This window comes from Antechinus flavipes, chromosome 2 (genome assembly GCF_016432865.1).
Source record: "Antechinus flavipes isolate AdamAnt ecotype Samford, QLD, Australia chromosome 2, AdamAnt_v2, whole genome shotgun sequence".
Lineage (NCBI taxonomy): Eukaryota > Metazoa > Chordata > Mammalia > Dasyuromorphia > Dasyuridae > Antechinus > Antechinus flavipes.
The window spans coordinates 600,005,027-600,020,602 of record NC_067399.1 but is presented as its reverse complement, the minus strand read 5'-3'; the positions used below and the strand labels follow the sequence as shown (position 1 = coordinate 600,020,602).

The following is a 15,576-nucleotide window of genomic DNA, read 5'->3' as shown; positions in this document are numbered from 1 at the left end:
TAAACTTTATGGGAGACAGGATACAGTGGAGAGGGCAATAAATCTGAAGTCAGAGGAAAGATTTGTCCTAAGGAGTATACCCACAAACAGGGAAAGATATCTGGAGTGTCTTATAGGTAGATGCAGTCTTAGTGCCCCTGTATTTAAGTCCTACCTATCATCTGTTCCACAGTCACTGTATCAGGTTGCCCATATAGTATAATGAAAACAGGTCTTTAAGTGCCTGGATTCAAATCTTGACTCTATCACTTGTTACCTGAGATTGTAGGCAAGGCATTCAATGTCTCTGGATTTCAGCTTTCTCAACAATAAAATCAGAGAGGGAATAGACTGGATGACCTCAAAGGTCTCTTCCTTTTATCAATCTATAACTCTTAATTTCAATGATCTTTCCAATGAAGCACACTGTCTTCAGGAAAGAAGTTGTCTTTACCTTTGATATCAAAGTGTTAATATTGATGTTTTGTAACTGACTTGAGTTTTGTTCTCTTCATGGACATTTTATTTAATTGTAGTCAATGTATATATTGTTCTTTTGTCTCTGCTCTGTATCACTTTATATACATCTGCTCATATTGTTTTATATGTAATAATGTGAAGAAATATTTTGGAGGGGCAGATTTTGTGAGAAATTGAATACAGAGAAGAGAAAGACTCAAGGACAACTCCAAGATCTTGGACCAGTGATGGGAGAATTTTGGTGGCATCCATGATGGCAGTCTGCTAGGAAGTGTCTCTAATGAGTGCTGTTTGAGACATGACAAATTTAAGTTAACTTACACATAAAGGTAGAGAAAGGTAAAATCAGTGAATACATTAGATCATGAATTCCTTGAAAGCAGGGATTGTTTGGGGCCTAGCATTTAGCCCAGTGACTTCAAGATAGCAGATGGTTGATAGTTAATGACTGAATAAAACATTTAGGAAAAGAGATTGAAGAAAAAAGTTAGCACTGCACAGAAAATAATGCACCTGAATCTAAGAGTAGGAAGACAGCAACTGCAATGAATAGCTCCCAACAATCTACCAGTTCTATGTTGGACCTGCTTTCAGTGGGATTACCATATAACCCGGGAGGAGGTCTTCCACGATTGGCACTTGAAGACCTGTTTTCATTATACTATATGGGCAGCCTGATACAGTGACTGTGGAACAGATGATAGGTAGGACTTCAATACAGGGGGCACTAAGACTGCATCTACCTATAAGACACTCCAGATATCTTTCCGTTTGTGGGTATACTCCATGGGACGAGGTCCTTTCCTGAAATTACTTGTAGGACTGGGATCAAGTTCTTCAGCCAGCATAGGTTAAGTGAGTCCTTTGTAGCACCTCTTGAATGATTTACTCCCTTTCAAGGTGTGACTGTGTCAAAAATCATACAATCTGTTAAAAGTGGAAATGAAAATTCTAATGCGAGTTCTTTTGCTCCCACTGTCCATTTGTTTCCTAGGAAACAATTTAGTCTCTTCACCCTAAGTGGAAACCCTGCAGTTGAGGGGCTGCCTGCTAATTCAAGCTCACTAAGTCCTTGGGGGACATGTTCACAAATAGAATATGGAGTAGACTGAACAAAGAAAATGATTTGAGATTTTTGAGGAAAAAAAAAATCACTTCACAGAAGATATGCCATGATGTGTGGCTTGAAGGATTTTTCAGGAGTCTGAGATAAGAGGATAGGCAATTCCAAGAATAGGAAATGGCATAATGGGTAAAGAAATAGCTAAGTAAAGGATATATTCAGGACACAAGTGGTTTATTCTGGTTCCAGCATAGGGTATGTGAAGGATAGGGACGTTCATTGCCACTATCCCATCTAGAACCTAGGGACCACCAGGAGATGCCAAATTGGATTCTAATTCAGCTATCTAACAACAGTCCAAAGACGCAGAGAGTTCTGTATGTATTCTTTGCCCGGGTTAAGTCTCCTAGTGATTCTGTTTATTACAAGTCATCTTCAGTTTCTGCTGCGTGAAGGATGTACTCCTCTTTTATATTAGCGGTGGCAACGTGCTTGAAGCAGAAATGCAATCCCACAGCCAGAATGTGGTACCCAGATGAGTTCATACTAGAATTATGTTGGCAGATCAACGTCAGAATGACTTCAGTGTTGTTCACAAAGCTAAGAGTAGAAAACTGGTGACACAGGATTGTGCACTGCTAATTCCAATAGTAAACCAGAGTCAATAATGACACTCAGAACATAAGCTTTGGAGCAAAACAGCCTTTAGGGGTTACCAGTGCTTGTACCAAAAAAACCCCCCTCATTTTCAACTTAAAACACTTATTTTGTTTAAAGTCTGTACCATGCCTAGATTTTTTCTGTAATCATGTTCCTTCTCTAGGCAAGATTTTGGATAGGCTTAAGGTTTGCTTAATACCGCTCTTCTCTACTGGTTTGCTGTTTTGAAATGAGTCAGAACACTCAAGGGGAAAAGAAAATTACCAATATAAATTAGAATATATGTGGATACACACACATCCCTCTATAAACAGTCATTTTGAGTGACTGCTTAAATGCATCTAACAAGACATTTAACAAGATTCTGAACTAGTCAGTCATGTAAGAATTTTTATGCATTTAGATATTTTCTTGAACTGTTCTTTTCCCCACTATTTATATATTTTTAACATATGAAGCATCATATAACACACATATAACACTGAACCAGGTTTACAGAGAAGCAGCATGCTATAGTACAAAAAGTGCGACTACACTGGAGAGCCAAACCCATTGTCTATATTCTTGGCATAGGTTCTGTCAGTGACTCTGTATTATCTTAGAAGTCACTTTGATGTGCTGTCAATTTCTTTATGTATAAGATAAGGGATCATAAGATTATAGAATTCAAGCTAGGAGACCTAGATGATGCTACGATTTCTAAAAATTTGTTAATATACTAGCTAACCTCAAATTCTCTGCTCCCCCCTTCCAGCTGCCCCTACCCTTACCTTTTCAGAGCTTAACCTATCTAGATAATTCTAAAGGAGAAAAAAGTGAAGGCATTTAAACACAAAGAAAAGAAAATGCAAAAATATGGTGAATAAAAGGTTCAAAGTTATTGACTTACTTTATATGACAACTCTGGGCCTCTTTACTGTGATGGAATCCCTGGTAGATTTGTTCTTTGGTAAACAGAGAAATGAAAATCTTTGGTCAGAGGCAGGACCTAGAATCTAAGATTCTGGGTGTGTCCAAATCCCGTCTTTAGAAACAGAATTGTTTCTAGGTGATGAGATTTATGTAGGCACATCAATGAGGCTGAGAAGAATAACTGGTACCAAATGTTGGGGTTCAGTAATAACTCACATATGAAGAATTCACAAAGGCTTTCTCCTTTGCCAAAAGGTAGGTTTATTTACAAAGAAAGAGGTTATGGATAAAATGATGAGGTAAAATAGGCAGAAAGAATAGTAAATATGAGATTTAGAAAAGCATATATACAGTTAATAAGGAAAGGGGTTTTAACAATCAACAATAGAAAAGACAAGTTCCTCAGGGGAACTTCTAATTTATTAGAAAAAAAGGAATACACCATGAGCTGGGATCATGCCACTAAATCCTAAAAGGGATTTAGCACCTTAAAAGAGTTTGTTGGCTATAGCATGGAGAAAGGCATCATGAGGCATGGGGGTAGAGGGTGAAAAGAAAAATAAGGAAGCAGTAGCAGGATAACTCGAAAGGAATTCTGCAAAAATGGCTTAGGCCATGGATAGATTTATAGGGGAACCGAGGGAGTTTGACATCATAACGTGGCTTTCTGATTGGATACATTAAGATGGGGTTACCCAAGACCTCCATAGGGGGGGACTGGACCATTCCTTATCAGACCCTTCCCTGCTTACCTCAGGAAGTATCATAATCTTATCAGTATTTCAGACTTTTTCTGCCAACCCCACCTTAGTGACCCAGAACCTTATTGTAAATAGCCTACCTTTAGGGAGAAACAGTGAAATCCCAGCATGATTTTGTGGTTCTAGTTGTCCCAGAAAATGAATCCCTATACTCTGGCCTTCTGAAAGCCTTGCCCATTTTCTCTGGAAATACAGACTGAAGTACTTTACCCCACCCTGCATTATCTAAAAGGGGCTAGACGACTCAGGGTACTTAGTATACCCTGAAGCCTGAGGCAGCTAAGAATGCCTCACTGAAGTTCTCAAATGAATCTGTTTGGCAGTCTCCAAAAGGGATGCTGGCATGCATGTCACAATATTTCATTCTTCTCTTTCAGTTGTGATGAGTCATGTCAGAGTGTCAATGCAAAAATGTACCTCAAACCCAGACTTGTAAATAAGACTTACTTCAGATATGGATCAGGAACCAGGGCTTCAGAAATCACAATGAGCATATCTGGTTATTATAATTATTCTTGGTTTATTTTCCATCCTTAAAATTGAGCACTGAAAGTTATCCACACATATAAATAACACTATGGTTTCTTATACACTTTCTGCTGTCATGACTTAAAGTGTCCAATGGTGAAAAGAAGAAGGAAAAAAATCATCTTGCTGAAAGTTAAAGTTGGTTATTCTTGAGTGGTGGTATAGCGATTTCTCCCCCTAGCTCCCTTTAGGTAAGGAAGCAACATGAGAAGACAATCCGCACATGGATTAACATAGCATGCCCTTGTACACAGAGGGCACTAGAATGACTCAAGTATGGGACTAACCTTTGAAACAAGCAGCTTCTTTATACAAGAGAAGAATACAGAAGAAAAGCGTCATTTTCATTCTAGCTTTTTCAGTGTTTAGATTCTATCTGTGCTTATCCTTACTATTTCTACCCTGACCCAAGCTGTTACTGTGTTCCCCCCCCACCCCTACAAGCTGCTATGTTTATTATTAACCAATGACTGCAAAATTCCTGAAATGCATGCAACTTAAAATTTCTTTAAGCACACAGGGTCAAGTTACCGAGTCCAAGTTAGTTTTTTATTTAGAACAGGTAGGTGGCTATGGTTCTGCTGGATTACGCGATGTGTTTGTGCTTGTACTAGGGTCTGCTATCTCTTTGGTTTTGGGCTGTGCCTCCGTTTTGGGTTCCCTTCTCTTTTCATGCCTTGTCTTCTTACTTTTGGTTGTTGTGGTGGTAGGGGGTGCCACGGTTTCCTGCGGGGGCTTAACATTGTCTTGGGAGCTCAGCTGGAGTTCATAAACTTGAACTTGACCTGGGTCATCTTCAGCTTTCTGTTCAAGTTTTTCCAAAATCTGCTGGACTTTTCTTACACCATCCCTCCTGGCCTGACGCACATCAGCACATCCTTCCGGGTCCACTGAATCCAAGGCCAGAAGCTCTTTGGTCAAATACTCTTCAATCATCAAATATTTTTTGTCTGTCTTCTTTCCTTCAAATGAATTCACAGCCTCCTCGAGCCCTTGGACTTTCTCCAGAATTGCTTCCACTTTCATCACACCAGGATGTTTGGGGACTGCTTCCACATCAGCTGGCTTCTGTGATGCCAGTTCAGGAGAGGAAGGAATGGGGGAGGTTGGCCTCTCTTCTGCATCTACAATCTTGGAGGAGCTAGGGACAGAAGGGTCAAGAATGGGAGAGGGAGTGGGAGCTGGAGCAGAAGAGACCTTCACTTCAACCTTCTCAGGAAGAGGTGGAAGCTTCTGGGAAACTGGTTTAGAATCAGCCTCCTTGTGAATAACTTGAATTGGGATGTAGCCTGAAGACAGATCTGGTTCAGCAGGGCTTGACTTACTTTCCAGGTCGTTTTCAGTTTGGGGCACTGGGGTTGACTCTTGGTGGACCCCTGGCTGTTGAGCAGAAGCCTGGAGAAGACAAATATACTTTTAAAAACTGGAGACTACGTTAACTAAGAGGGATAATTTTCAGAAGATTAGTAGATGCATGGATATTTCCAAAACTGAAAATACTAGAAAATATATCTTAAAGACAAGTTTGGGCTGCATAAGACAAAGTGAAATACAGATCATTTATCAAGTTAATTAAATCAATGTAGGATGCAAGTCATAGGTAGGAAAGATTTGGTTTTGTTTGTGGGGGAGAGAGGGGGGAGATGAGGAGTGGGTAGGAGTGGGTTGTATGTGTGAAGGATGGGAGTGAGGGGAGGGATGGAGCTTTTTGATCTTTTTAGCCTGTACTGTTTTCAGCTCACCAGTAATTTTGGTACATATAAGTTTCTGGTCAGAGTGTTTTCTTCTAAGATTCCATTTCTGAAAGGCTCTGTTCCTTTTTTTTGTCACTTCTGATTGGTCAGGGATTGTTTCTCCCTAGGACACTTTGTTTTTTCAAAGAATGATTATGATATTTAAGCCCTTAAGAGCCAAGAGAAAAGCAGGGAATGAGAAGGGAACAAGAACCCTGTTTCAAGATAGCCAGAGAGACAAGAAGATAAACTAACTGCAGGGAACTAAGTGCCATAGTTAAGTTTAGAGTTGGGAAGATCCAAGTTCAAATCCTGCCTTGACTATTTCCTATATAAAATGAGAGACTTGGAATCTGATGGCCTGTAAGGATCCTTCCAGCTCTAATAATAACATACCACCCAGTCCGGACAACTGGGCCAGACACAAGCATAAGCAACAACCATGGCCAGTTAGGTAGTACAATGCATAGTGGATCCTTTGGTCCTAGAATCAGAAAGCCCTGAGTTCATTTACTAGTTGGTCTCAGGCAAGACACTAAACCTCTTCCATCCTCAGTTTATTAAATTATAAAATAGGGATAATAATAGCAACTACCTTATAAGAGAGCTTTGCTGTGAGGGTCAAATGAGATAACAGAATATATATAAAGTACTTGGAAAACTTAAAGCTTTCATTATAAATGTGAGCTATTTTTAATCTTGTTATTCAGTGTGTTTGCACTGATTTTCTGAGTGCATGTAGAAAGATAAAAGTTTAGTATGAGACACTGCACAAGTTCCATTGCTTCTTATATCATCTGTGCATGAAAGAAATATGAAAAGATGCTCTAAAATGCACCTCCTATTCACTTAGACACCAATACAGAAATCCCCCCTCTAGCCCTCAATGTATTCATCAGTAAAATAGAGGGTTGAAACAGAGCATCTCCAAAATTGATTCTTCCAGCAGTAAAGCCCAGAATCGAGTCTAGTTAGAGTAAGTGAGTTTCACTTGAAAAGACTCATCCAGCTCTGCACCAAAACTACACAGACCTCTCCCTGCTCTGAACAAAGCCTACATAGTATCTCTCTCTTATACAAGGTAGATGAGACTGCTCTACACAACTGCACTGTCAGGCGGGCACATGTGGGAAGGGAATGGGAGCTTGCCTTTTACTTGGACAGAGTTGGAAACCAAGAGTGTACCCAATAAATTGCTTGTTGGTTGATAGAGTGATGGATTAATCAAATGTTAGCAACATGTCATGATAACAATTTAAAATCATAAAGTGCCTATATTTTTTTCCCTAACATTGCATAAGCAAAGAGGAGATAGTGGATAGAATGCTGAATTTGGATTCAGGAAGTCCTGGGTTTTAAATCCATCTCAGATGCTAATTAGCCAGGAGACCATGGACAAGTCACTTAAATTCTGCTGCCAATAAAATGGAGATGATATCAACTCCCACACTTCAGAGGACTGTTGGTAAAGTATAAGGTCATCTATAGAAAGGACTTTGCAGACTTTAAAATGCTTCACAAATGTGAGCTCTTAAGATTCCACAAAAAACAGTTCTAGCAAGTTATTTCTATGGACTGAATGGAGGAGGTGCTTCAGGTTCCTGTATCACAATGTCCCTCAAACTTGTATGATGATGCCAAAGTATTCTCATACCAAGATTACAAGGACTAGGGAGGGGGAGAAAAAGCCCTCTTAAGTTTTCAAAGGGAAATAAATATGCAAAAAGTTTTTCTATAACAAAATTGTTTTTCTGTTAACCCAAGGCCTGCCGGAGGAAGCTAGCACCATTCTACAGAACACAGGATTCTTTTTTTTTAAGGCGTATGGCTGTTGTGAGCAAAATAGGGCATATCATTTTTATAAGAAGCACAAGAGGTAACTTCAAGGACTTCTGGGTTAGCAGAAATGCATGGCAGATCTGCTGCTAGTGTGCTGGCAGCTCCAAGTGGCACTAGACACATTAGATAAAAACAATAATAATAGCTACCATTTATATTAAAATCTACAAAACACTTCACATACCTTAATTTTATTTGCTACTACAACCACCCTGGATGATTGGTACTATCTCCTATTCCTATGGTAAAGAGGAAGAAACTAAAGCTGAGTAGTTCTGTGACTTTTCCAGGGTCACACAACTGTTCAGTGGCTAAGGCAGGATTCAAATCCTTCATGCTTTCATTCCCATTGTGGCCGCCTCTATACTCCCTCATTGCTTTAGTTCTCAGTAAGAAATAATATTTTACAGACAATCTAATCATTCCTATAAAAGCAAAGCTGATAAGGCATCAATCTCTTATCCAAATTCACTTTATCCCATGACATCATTCAAGGGACCCCTATCAGCAACTTAATTTTAAGTCCTTTGGCAAATTATTACCAAAGGCCAACAAAAGTTTAACTAAAAAAGCAGATAAAAACCATAGGAGTAAGAGACAACCTCAGGAAATCATCCAATAATTTTAATTCAACCCTCTTATTTTACAGCCCAAGGTAGGAAATTACTTGTCATAAAAAATAGTTTAGGGAGTTTAGACTTGATAAGAATGTGAGTGAATTAATGGCTAGGACAGAGAAATCAATTCTTGCAAATGCTCTAGAAGTGGCTTAGTATTTTTCTAAAATTTGGAGAAAGGGTTGGTCTGTACATGTTCTAAGGGTTTTGTTACTTTGAGGTAGAAGAACTTAGAAGGGACTGATCAAACTTTTCTCCCTAATATTCCAACAGTATAAAGAAAGTTAATGAGTAGCAGATGCAGGACCCCAGTTTCTTGATTCTTCGATTCCATGCTTTCTGCATTTTACCATAGCTAATCTCCTAGGAACTTATGAAATTAGATCAGGTCCAAAAGAAATCAGCTTGGAGCAAGTATAAGTTGAAGCACAAGATGTGAAAAGGAACCTTAATTCTCAGACTGCATTTCTGCAGACAGCTCAGAGGAGAAGACAGTAATACAATAATGTAGCTAACATTTATCAAGCATGATATGGTTTGCAAAATGATTTATATATATCTAAGCTGCTTTGATCTTCACCAACAGTCCTGGAAGGTAGGAGCTATTTTATTATCCCTACTTCCCAACGAGGACACTAAGCCTGATAGAGTCCAGTGCCTTGTGTGGGGTTCTCATAGCTATTAAATGTTTGAGGCCAGATTTGGTGTTAGGATCTTCCTGACTTCAAGTTCATCTGTTTATCCAACACACCAGAGAGCTGTCTCATGTGCCAAAATGGAAAGGATACAGATTTGAAATCACTGTAACCGAGTTTAAATTTACATTTTCTAGCACAAATGGTTCAGAAGTAGTTCTGCTACTTGCTATTCTGTCCATCTAGGGAAAGCCATGGAACCTCCTCAGACTTTTGAGTTGGCTCCTGTGTAAAATTAGGAGAGGAGGTAGAATATGGAATTTGGGACTCTAAATTCAAGAGTCTTTTCTAATAGTGAATTCCAAATAATTGCTTCATGTGAAAAGCATAAATTGCATTTCCTCCAGAAATGATGAAAGACTAACTGGGTGAAAATGATACTAACTAAAAAGATCAAAGAACTATATAGACATAAAATGGGCTGAACGCTTTGGTCTAGAAGTCTCCCTACCTCGGGGCTTTCCATGATGGTGTGCACTCGGGCAGGAGAGGAGGAGAGCACAGATGCATTAGCTCTGCATGGAGATGCTTCCCGGCTGGATGAGCCCCTGGTAACTTTGTACGGAGACTGTGCATGGGCAGCCCTGGTTTCCCGATCATCAGCATGAACCCCCTGGGAAGCTGGATAGTGAGTCTTCTGGGCCTGGTGATGGCCCTGATGATGGGCCTGATGGTAAGCCTGTGATGGATGTCGGGGGTGATTCTGCTCATGGATCACAGGGATAGGGATATAGCCTCGAGGAAGATGGTGGCAGGCCTTGGAGCTCCTAAGAGTGGATGGAGGCAGACTGGAGGAGGAGGAGGAGGAAGAGTCTGGAGACTGGGATCTCTGAAAGTCACAAACGTAAAAAAGATGATTCACTTTACATTTTTGTAATGGCTCTCTGGAAAGGAAAAGATTGAGGGATATGTTGGGAACTATAGGTGAGATTAAAAACAAATCAATACAAATTAAAAAAAAAAAATCCCAGAGAGCATAAATACATATACTACTTGTTGTAAAAGAGAAAGTTTGCCCTGATGTTCCACAGCAGGGTTATTTTAATTCCCATAAGCAGAAAGTACAATGCAGAATGCAGAAGAGATGAAACTTATCTTTAGGGCAGACAGGAAATGAATATTATTATACAACAGTTAGGTAATGGTCTATACATTTAATATGTCAAAGGTCTCAATCCAGAAAATGGATTCGATATTAATGCAACCTCCCATTCAGAACCATAGGACTTCAGAGACCTTAAAAAAGATCTGGACCAACCTCTCATTATGCAGATGAAGAATCAGAGACCTGGAGAGGTTAGGGGATTCGCTCAGCTGGCACAGATCCAGAAATAAAACCTAACTCTCCAGACTCCCAAGATATTTGTATGGCTTTCCCACAGTGCTTCCTTGCATAGGATATCAAAATGCTAGAAAAGTGGAAAGGAACTTTGTAAACAATCATCTAGCCTAACCTCACTTTGCAGTTGGAGAAACTGAGGTCCAGAGGTATGAAGTGACTTACTCAGTCACTCTGGCAGGACAAGACAGAGACAGTATCTGACCTTGATCCTTGTTCTCAACATCTTGTATGCCAGGCTAAATTCAGGTGCAGAGTCTCAGAAAATTGTCTCTATGAAGAAAATTAATCCACGATGGGAACCACTGGGATTTTTGTTTTTAATGGCTGCTAGTGGTGGAAGCAGCATGATAAAGTTGAAAGAGGTTTACAGATCAAAAAATAACTGTATTGAAATTCTGCCTCTCATACTTACTATTTTATGTGTCCATAAAGTCTTTCCATAAATCATGTAAGACTTTGTAAGACTTAGTTTTCTCATCTGTGAAATGTGGATAATATCTAGAATGCCTACCTCACAAGGTTATTGTGAGAATTAAATATATAATAACATTTTAAATCACTATATATAGAACCTTCCCCCAATCCTTCTCAATTCCAATGCCCTCTCTTTGTAAATTATTTATTTATCCTGTATATAGCTAATTTTGCAATAATACTGTCTGCCCTATTAGATCATAAACTCCTTGAGGATAGGGACTACTTTTGCCTCTTTTTGTATCACCAGGGCTCAGCACAAACTAGGCACTTAATAAATGTTTATTGATTGTTCTTATTCATTCAGTTATTAGCCAAGGCTCTATGCTAGATATCAAGAAAAAAAAATGCAGCACTATATAAATATCAGCTATTATATACTGGATGAAACAGCTTCAAGAGATTATTAAAACAGTAGTGCTAATACACATTTTCCAGGGCATGTCTATTTTATGCTGCTTTGAATAAATGTTGCAAAGTGTCTTTTGTCAAAACAATATATATATAGGAAAAAAAAAAAATATATATATATATATAGGAAAAAGCCAACTTTCTTGAATGGTTTAATGACTGATGAGGATACCCAAATAATCCATTATACATTACAAGTCAGAAAAATCCAGGACATTTGAATTATATGCCTACTGAGTAATGAAATGAACCAAGACAGTCTCAAAGGGCACTGAACAGTAATAACTAGGCTGCTTTCCTGTAAGACACACCCAGTTACCTCAAGTCCTTGAGATGCTGGACCCTGGGCTGCTGCAGCTGTTTTTGACTTTCCACTCTTTTTTTCTGGCTGGGTAGATTCGGATGAGCTTCTGAGTGGGGATTCTGATGGAGAAAAGGACCTTAGAGGTGACTGAGCTCTCAGAGAGGTCTTTGCTTTCACTCGATGCATCCCAGGCTGCTGATAGAACGGGTGCTGCTGCCGGTTTTCAGATCCTTCGTGGATAACTGGAATGGGTATGTAGCCAGCACGAAGTTGTGGATACACTGGGGTGCCCTCCCTTGTGGGAGGTGGTTTAAGACTCTCCTCAGATGGGCCGTTGGCTGATGACTGATTTTCCTAAAACAAAAGGAAGCAGAGACAAACAAAGAAATGGGGGATGGAAATGAATGACAATCAAATAAAATATAGAAAGCATGCAGCTAATTCAAGTCTTCAGAGCCAAAGAGAACTTCTTGATCCCTTAAGCACAAAGTGGAAATGTTTTTTGGACAATCAACTTTAAATGACCCTTATTTAAAAGAAAAAAAAAAAGTCCGCACCACTGGTATCTCATCTGACTACTGGGGATGGAGCCATGATCACATTTGTTCTTTTGCTGTTTCTAAATTATTCTCTCAATGGTCATTCCTCTTTTGAGGGGAAGGACCTTTCTTCTTGTTTTTGTCTCCCTAATGTCCAATATCTTTTAATTAATTGATATATGTTTAATGTTAAAAAAAAAATCACATTAAAAACAACCACCTCTGTAACATTATTTTCCTGTCTCCTCACACTTCCTTTCTTCCCTATAGAAGCTGCTGTTTGGTTAAATGTTATAGCAGGATGAGTCTTGGGTTGCTGTCAGTCAAGTCTACTTTGGATGACATAATGGGAAGAGAGCACATCAAGCACATAGGTGTGTGCGTCTTACTGAATATCTGAGACCCAGCAGAGTTGATCAGTCTTGTGGGACTGGTGATTAAACACTTGTAAGAATATCAAATTATAGAAGTAAATTACTTCAAGACAATTCATAGATTTAGAGAGGAATCTGGGGGCATATCCAAATACTTCATTTTAAAGATTAAAATGGTCACACAGTAAGTATCTAAAGCAGGATTTGACCCAGATCTTTTGGGTTTAATTCAGATCCACCACATTATACTCAATTTTTCAAGCTTCCCATAGATTTACTCAGTTTACTAATGAGAAAGACTAAAAATGAGTCAAAGAGGTATGTAACAACGATCTTTGCACCAATACAGAAGCTGGCTACTGAAAAATAAGTTCAAGCCAGGCTCAACAATAGAAGTTGAGAATAGAATAAAATGCCCTCAAATAAACAAAACAGAAAGAACATAGAAATGGTTAGGAGCCGAGGACTATTTGTGCCTTACTGATGCTAACAAACTCTGTCCAGGTTAGGAATGACTGGGATTCCCCTCATGTCCTCTTATGAAGTTCTTTCTTCAGTGACCAGTCTATTTTGGGGCCTTCCAGAAGGCCAAGTTCCAGATGTACCTCTGGGAAAGATCATGTAACAGACAACAAGGCACCTCGGTCACTCATCAAGCAAATTCATTATTCACCACACAGGGAGCTTTCCAAATAAGGCATATCAATATATCTGGAGTCCCTCAAAGTAGCTAAATCTTATGAGCAAAAAATGTCAAATTAACATTTGACAATTGAATAAACAATAACTTTGACCATCACGTACATCTAAACACAGAAATGTCCTTGAAAGATAGAAATTTGCTGGCCCAAATAGAAATATTCTTCCTCAAGTGATCATATCTTTGAAGAAAAAAACAAAACAATTAAAAGCTAAGAAACTTTTGAGATTACAGAAAAAAACCTCTCCTACAACAAAATTTGCCAAAGGCAAAAGTGAACATGAGAACTATGTGATACATCTAAATTTTAATTTTGTTACATGATCACATATATGTATGTTTAGCATTTTGATGATCTTGGAAGCTCAATGTTTACCTAACAATGTTTCTCTCCAATAAACTCCTTTCCTATCAACTTTCTTCAGCAAATATCAAAGGCAAGAATATCACTATGTCCTTGGGGACACTGGCAGCTACTACTCCCTCTCAGGGGCTGGATTAGCACACCCACATGCCGGAGCTCCAGCCTTTTTTTTTTAAATTACCATGCTTAACTCTCCAGAGTCAGGCATATGAAGGAGCTGAATTTCTGGCCACTAAAAGGAGCTAAAAGGAACATAAAAATCTTGTATTTTTCACAGAAATATCCATAGAGGATTTATTCCTCCTCTTTTCACTTTAAAGAGCAGAGTTTGAAAAAAGGCTGAGCTTTTATCATTGCTATGGGGTTTTAGTGAGTTTTTTTGAGGGGAGTGAGGTGGTAGGGTTTGTTGTTTTCATCTGTCATACTCTTTCACAGTATTGGACAAAACCTTGAATTGGGGTATGCTTAATGGGGTCAAGTCAACAAGTATGTAATAAAAGCTTATAATGGGCCAACACTGAAACAGGAGTAGAAGATACATGGATGAGAATCTCTCCTCCTTAAAGTAGCTTATAGTCTAATTAGAGTGGCAAGAATATATACATGAAATACCCAGCTTTCAAAGTAATAATTAAGACTCTTAGAATCTATGAATTAAAAAAAATATTTTGATAACTATATTTCAACATAATTGGTTTCTTTTATAATCTTATACTCCACCAGAATGCAAAAGGGTGGGAGGACATGTCCAATAAATCAAGAGAAGAAAAAGGTATGGTTTTAGGTAGGTAGTTGAGGAAGATTTAGAAAGGTGATGAAATTGAGTTGGCCCTTGAAAGACATGTGAAACTTGTATAGGTGGAAAAATAGTAGGAGATAAAGAATAGAATGGAGATCTTTTTAAGCAATGACAGAAATGAGCAGGTTACATGTCAAGGACTAGATTTACTGGGAAAAAATTATATGACATAAGGTATGACTAGAGATTAAGATTGGAATAAATAAAGGGGAAAGATTTTCCTTGCCTAGTTGAGTTGCTAAACTTTGATTTAACAGGCAATAATAGGGAGACAGTGTGTGTTAGGAAGTAGAGTAGGATTACATGATAAAAACATTGTTTTAAGAAGATTTTTAAAGTCTTTTTCTCAAAACTTTTCTATCTTGTTACAACCTGCAAGAACTTGTGTCCATTATACATAAGAACTTACAATAAGCCACTGGAAAAGAAATTATATGAGAGCCTTTTGTATGGGTCCAATAATGCTCTCTGTTATCTGAGGACCAATCCATTTAGGATCAGAGAGGCCAGTCAATTATCTATCACCTAACAATGACTTTTTTTTTTTTTTTTTTTACCACAGCAACTTATGAAGACTCTTTACACTAAAGTGAAAAGGAATTTCAGAATTTAGCATAGAGCCTGGCATACTCAAGGGGCTTAAAAAGTGTTTAATTCTGGTCTTCATGGAAGGAATGGACTAATACTCTAAAAATGTCAAATTCTTTAAATATTTTGAAAGTCAAATGCAGGATGGATTGGAGAAGAGAAAGAAGGTCAGGATGCAGGGAAACTAATTTTCTAACTGTATTGTAAAGTATTTCAGAAGGTGGGCATGAGATGAGAGGAAACTGTTTCAGTGAAAACAATCTTGGATTGGGAATTGGAATATCTACTATTTGCATCCTAATTCCACAACTTACTACCTGTGTGTTTGTGGGCAAATCACCTTACCACTCTTAGCCTTTTTTTTTTTTTTTTTTTAATCTGTTAAAATGAAATTGGACTAAATGAGCTGCAGGA

General features: G+C 38.5%; 1 protein-coding gene across 1 annotated transcript in view; it reads right to left on the bottom strand.

The window, feature by feature from the left end:
• Positions 1-4,355: 4,355 nt before the first annotated feature.
• BAG3 (BAG cochaperone 3) overlaps positions 4,356-15,576 on the bottom strand; it is a 31,263-nt gene continuing 20,042 nt past the window's right edge. The window contains exons 2-4 of the mRNA XM_051981537.1: positions 11,814-12,152; positions 9,719-10,096; positions 4,356-5,778 (exon numbers count right to left, since the gene is read on the bottom strand). Coding sequence (XP_051837497.1) covers positions 4,954-5,778; positions 9,719-10,096; positions 11,814-12,152 — 1,542 coding nt within the window. The 3' untranslated portion in view covers positions 4,356-4,953. The remainder of the gene's footprint in view (positions 5,779-9,718; positions 10,097-11,813; positions 12,153-15,576) is intronic.